Below are 2,494 nucleotides of genomic sequence, written 5' to 3' on the forward strand. Positions count from 1 at the left end.
TATACTACTCCTCTGCAAGCGCTGGCCGGATCACCCGTGATCCATGCGAATGTCAAACGTAATCTGCCAGAGTTAATGCAACCGGTTAGGAGCTGTATAGCATATGATGCCTGCATGGAGTGGTTGTTGGCGTTGTGGGTATTTTCCACGCAATGAACAAGTCCGGCGAGGACAGCACGGCGGAAGCCGATCAGACCGACGGCGCGCAATCAGTGAGATAAATCCCAACTTGATCCGTCGAACGTCGCTGCTTGAGCTGTCCGGTGGATATTGGCGTGCATCGCAACGTGCTCCGCCCACGAAACGCGGCCGTGCTTGTACGTCATTGCCTTCGTCGTCGTCGTCTCGTCCGGGACGACCTATAAGAATGCCACCCGGCCGTAACCCAGCCGGAGAAAACAACACACGAGACACGACACGAAACGACCATCTATCCAGTTAGTGGCTAGTGCGAAAAGAAGATGGCGACTAAGCTCGCAGCGCTCGTCGTCTTGGTCGCGTTCCTCGCTGGGCCCGCGGCGTGCGAGGGCACCTACATTTGCTTCAACGGTTGGCTGAGGCTTCCTAGCATCCTGGACAAGCTGCTCTGTCCTCGCGGCTCCGGCACTCGGCGGGAGCCGGTCCCTTCTCCCTCGGGGTCAGGGCTCAGCTACGGCTATTACAGCACCAGCTGCCCTAGTGCGGAGAAGATCGTTAAGGAAGCCGTGAAGAAGGCCGTGGATGAGAACCCCGGCATTGGCGCGGGGCTCGTCCGTCTCTTCTTCCATGATTGCTTCGTTCGGGTACGTACATACAGCTCGTCGATTAAGCTTATTATATATACTAATAACTGCATTGTCGTTTCACAAGATGACCATGTTCATTGTTATCCAGGGGTGCGATGCTTCCGTCCTCCTCAACACGACCAACTCCAATAACGAGACGGAGAGGGAAGGCCTTCCCAACATGAACAGCCTACGAGGGTTCGAGGTGATCGACGAGGCCAAGACGGCGATCGAGGCCGCCTGCAACAATACAGTCTCATGCGCGGACATCGTCGCCTTCGCCGCCCGCGACGCATCCTACTTCCTCAGCAACGGCAGCATCAATATCCCGATGCCAGGCGGCCGCTACGACGGGCGCGAGTCCTTCGCCAGCGAGACCGACCAGTTGCCCGGGCCCTTCTCCAACGTCGCGGAGCTTAACGCGAGCTTCGCAGCCAAGGGGTTCACCCTCGACGAGATGGTCACGCTCTCCGGCGCGCACACCATCGGCCGCGCCCGCTGCATGTTCTTCTCCAGCCGCTTCTCTGAGATGAACCAGACATATGCCGCCAACCTCAGGGCCGAGTGCAGCAACAACGGCGACACCAACGTGAACCAAGACAATGTGACCTCCAACGTCCTGGATAAGCAGTACTACCAGAACGTGATCGACAACAAAGTGTTGTTCACCTCGGACGCCATGCTCAACTCGACAGAAACGAGAACACAGGTGATAGACAACGCGGACAAGCCCGGAGAGTGGGAGAGGAAGTTCGAGAAAGCCATGGAGAAAATGGGGAAAATCAAAGGCGACCAGCAAGGCCTGGAGATCAGGAAGGTATGCTGGAGAGTCAACAACGTTGGCCAGTATTAATGCGTGGTGGCTGGCTGGCTCTATGGCGGGATCGCCTGATGGACGAGATGTAACTTCGTCTAGCTACTGTCATTGTTGGTTTTTTTGTACTAAAACTCGGTGTGTGTGTGTGTGTGTGTGTGTGTGTGTGTGTGTGTTAATAAAGATATAAGTATCAAGTTAATGTGTATGTTCAGTACTTCAGTTCACCTACGACTATTTTCCTGGTTGTTTCTGGCGATTAAAACCTGACAGGAGATCAGAAAAATGCATTCATTTTCTCATTTGGTCTTAACAAATGACTGAACCAATAGTTACAGTCATTTTTCTCGAAAAAAACGCCACAAAAATTGATTTATTATTCGTCAAAGGCAAAAATCCTCTCCAAATATACCCCTCTTTTTCTAGTATGCTCTCCAAATATACCTTTTTTAGGGGCAAACACAGTCATTTTACATCACAATGCAAGGCACAATACTTGTGTCATTTGGTTGTAAGAGCCAAATATGGCGACCATGCTCAGGGACAGCCAGCTTTGTTTTTACAAAATTATGTGCTTCAGTGTTTGAAGCCCTTCCCTCGTGAATAAACCGGACCTCCGTAAAGGCTCCGCGGCAAGCTTGTATCTTCTGCAGAATCGAGCCGTAGACTCCTCTGCCCCTTCGTTAATTTGCTTCGTCAATCGTCACTTGTGATGGCCTGCTACTTGCGGACCTTTCCCCATGTCCCGTACCTAACCCCCGCGTCGTCCGCTCTCGGGCGACCCGGGGGCGAAACCCTAGGCGCCGCCGGTCCCCCGCCTCCCCTTCTCCTCCTTCCCCGCCGCCGCCGGCAGCCGTCGTCGGGCTTGCCCGCGCGGCGGTAGGCGGCGGCGGGGGCTTCCCCGCGCACCTGCCTC

General features: G+C 54.4%; 1 protein-coding gene across 1 annotated transcript; it reads left to right on the forward strand.

Moving 5' to 3' along the window:
• Window positions 1-405: 405 nt before the first annotated feature.
• LOC119269136 (peroxidase 2-like) lies at window positions 406-1,805 on the forward strand. Its single transcript, XM_037550905.1, has 2 exons — window positions 406-782; window positions 874-1,805. The coding sequence occupies exons 1-2, from the start codon at window positions 462-464 to the stop codon at window positions 1,615-1,617; spliced, it is 1,065 nt and encodes a 354-aa protein (XP_037406802.1). The 5' UTR covers window positions 406-461; the 3' UTR covers window positions 1,618-1,805.
• Window positions 1,806-2,494: the final 689 nt, after the last annotated feature.

The sequence above is a fragment of the Triticum dicoccoides genome, chromosome 3A, assembly GCF_002162155.2.
Source record: "Triticum dicoccoides isolate Atlit2015 ecotype Zavitan chromosome 3A, WEW_v2.0, whole genome shotgun sequence".
Lineage (NCBI taxonomy): Eukaryota > Viridiplantae > Streptophyta > Magnoliopsida > Poales > Poaceae > Triticum > Triticum dicoccoides.

Excerpts from the sequence above, each read along its gene's own strand:
- LOC119269136 (XM_037550905.1), top strand. The coding sequence starts at position 462 with ATGGCGACTAAGCTCGCAGCGCTCGTCGTCTTGGTCGCGTTCCTCGCT. Across the intron at positions 783-873 it reads TCCATGATTGCTTCGTTCGG|GGGTGCGATGCTTCCGTCCT; the intron begins GTACGTACATAC and ends ATTGTTATCCAG.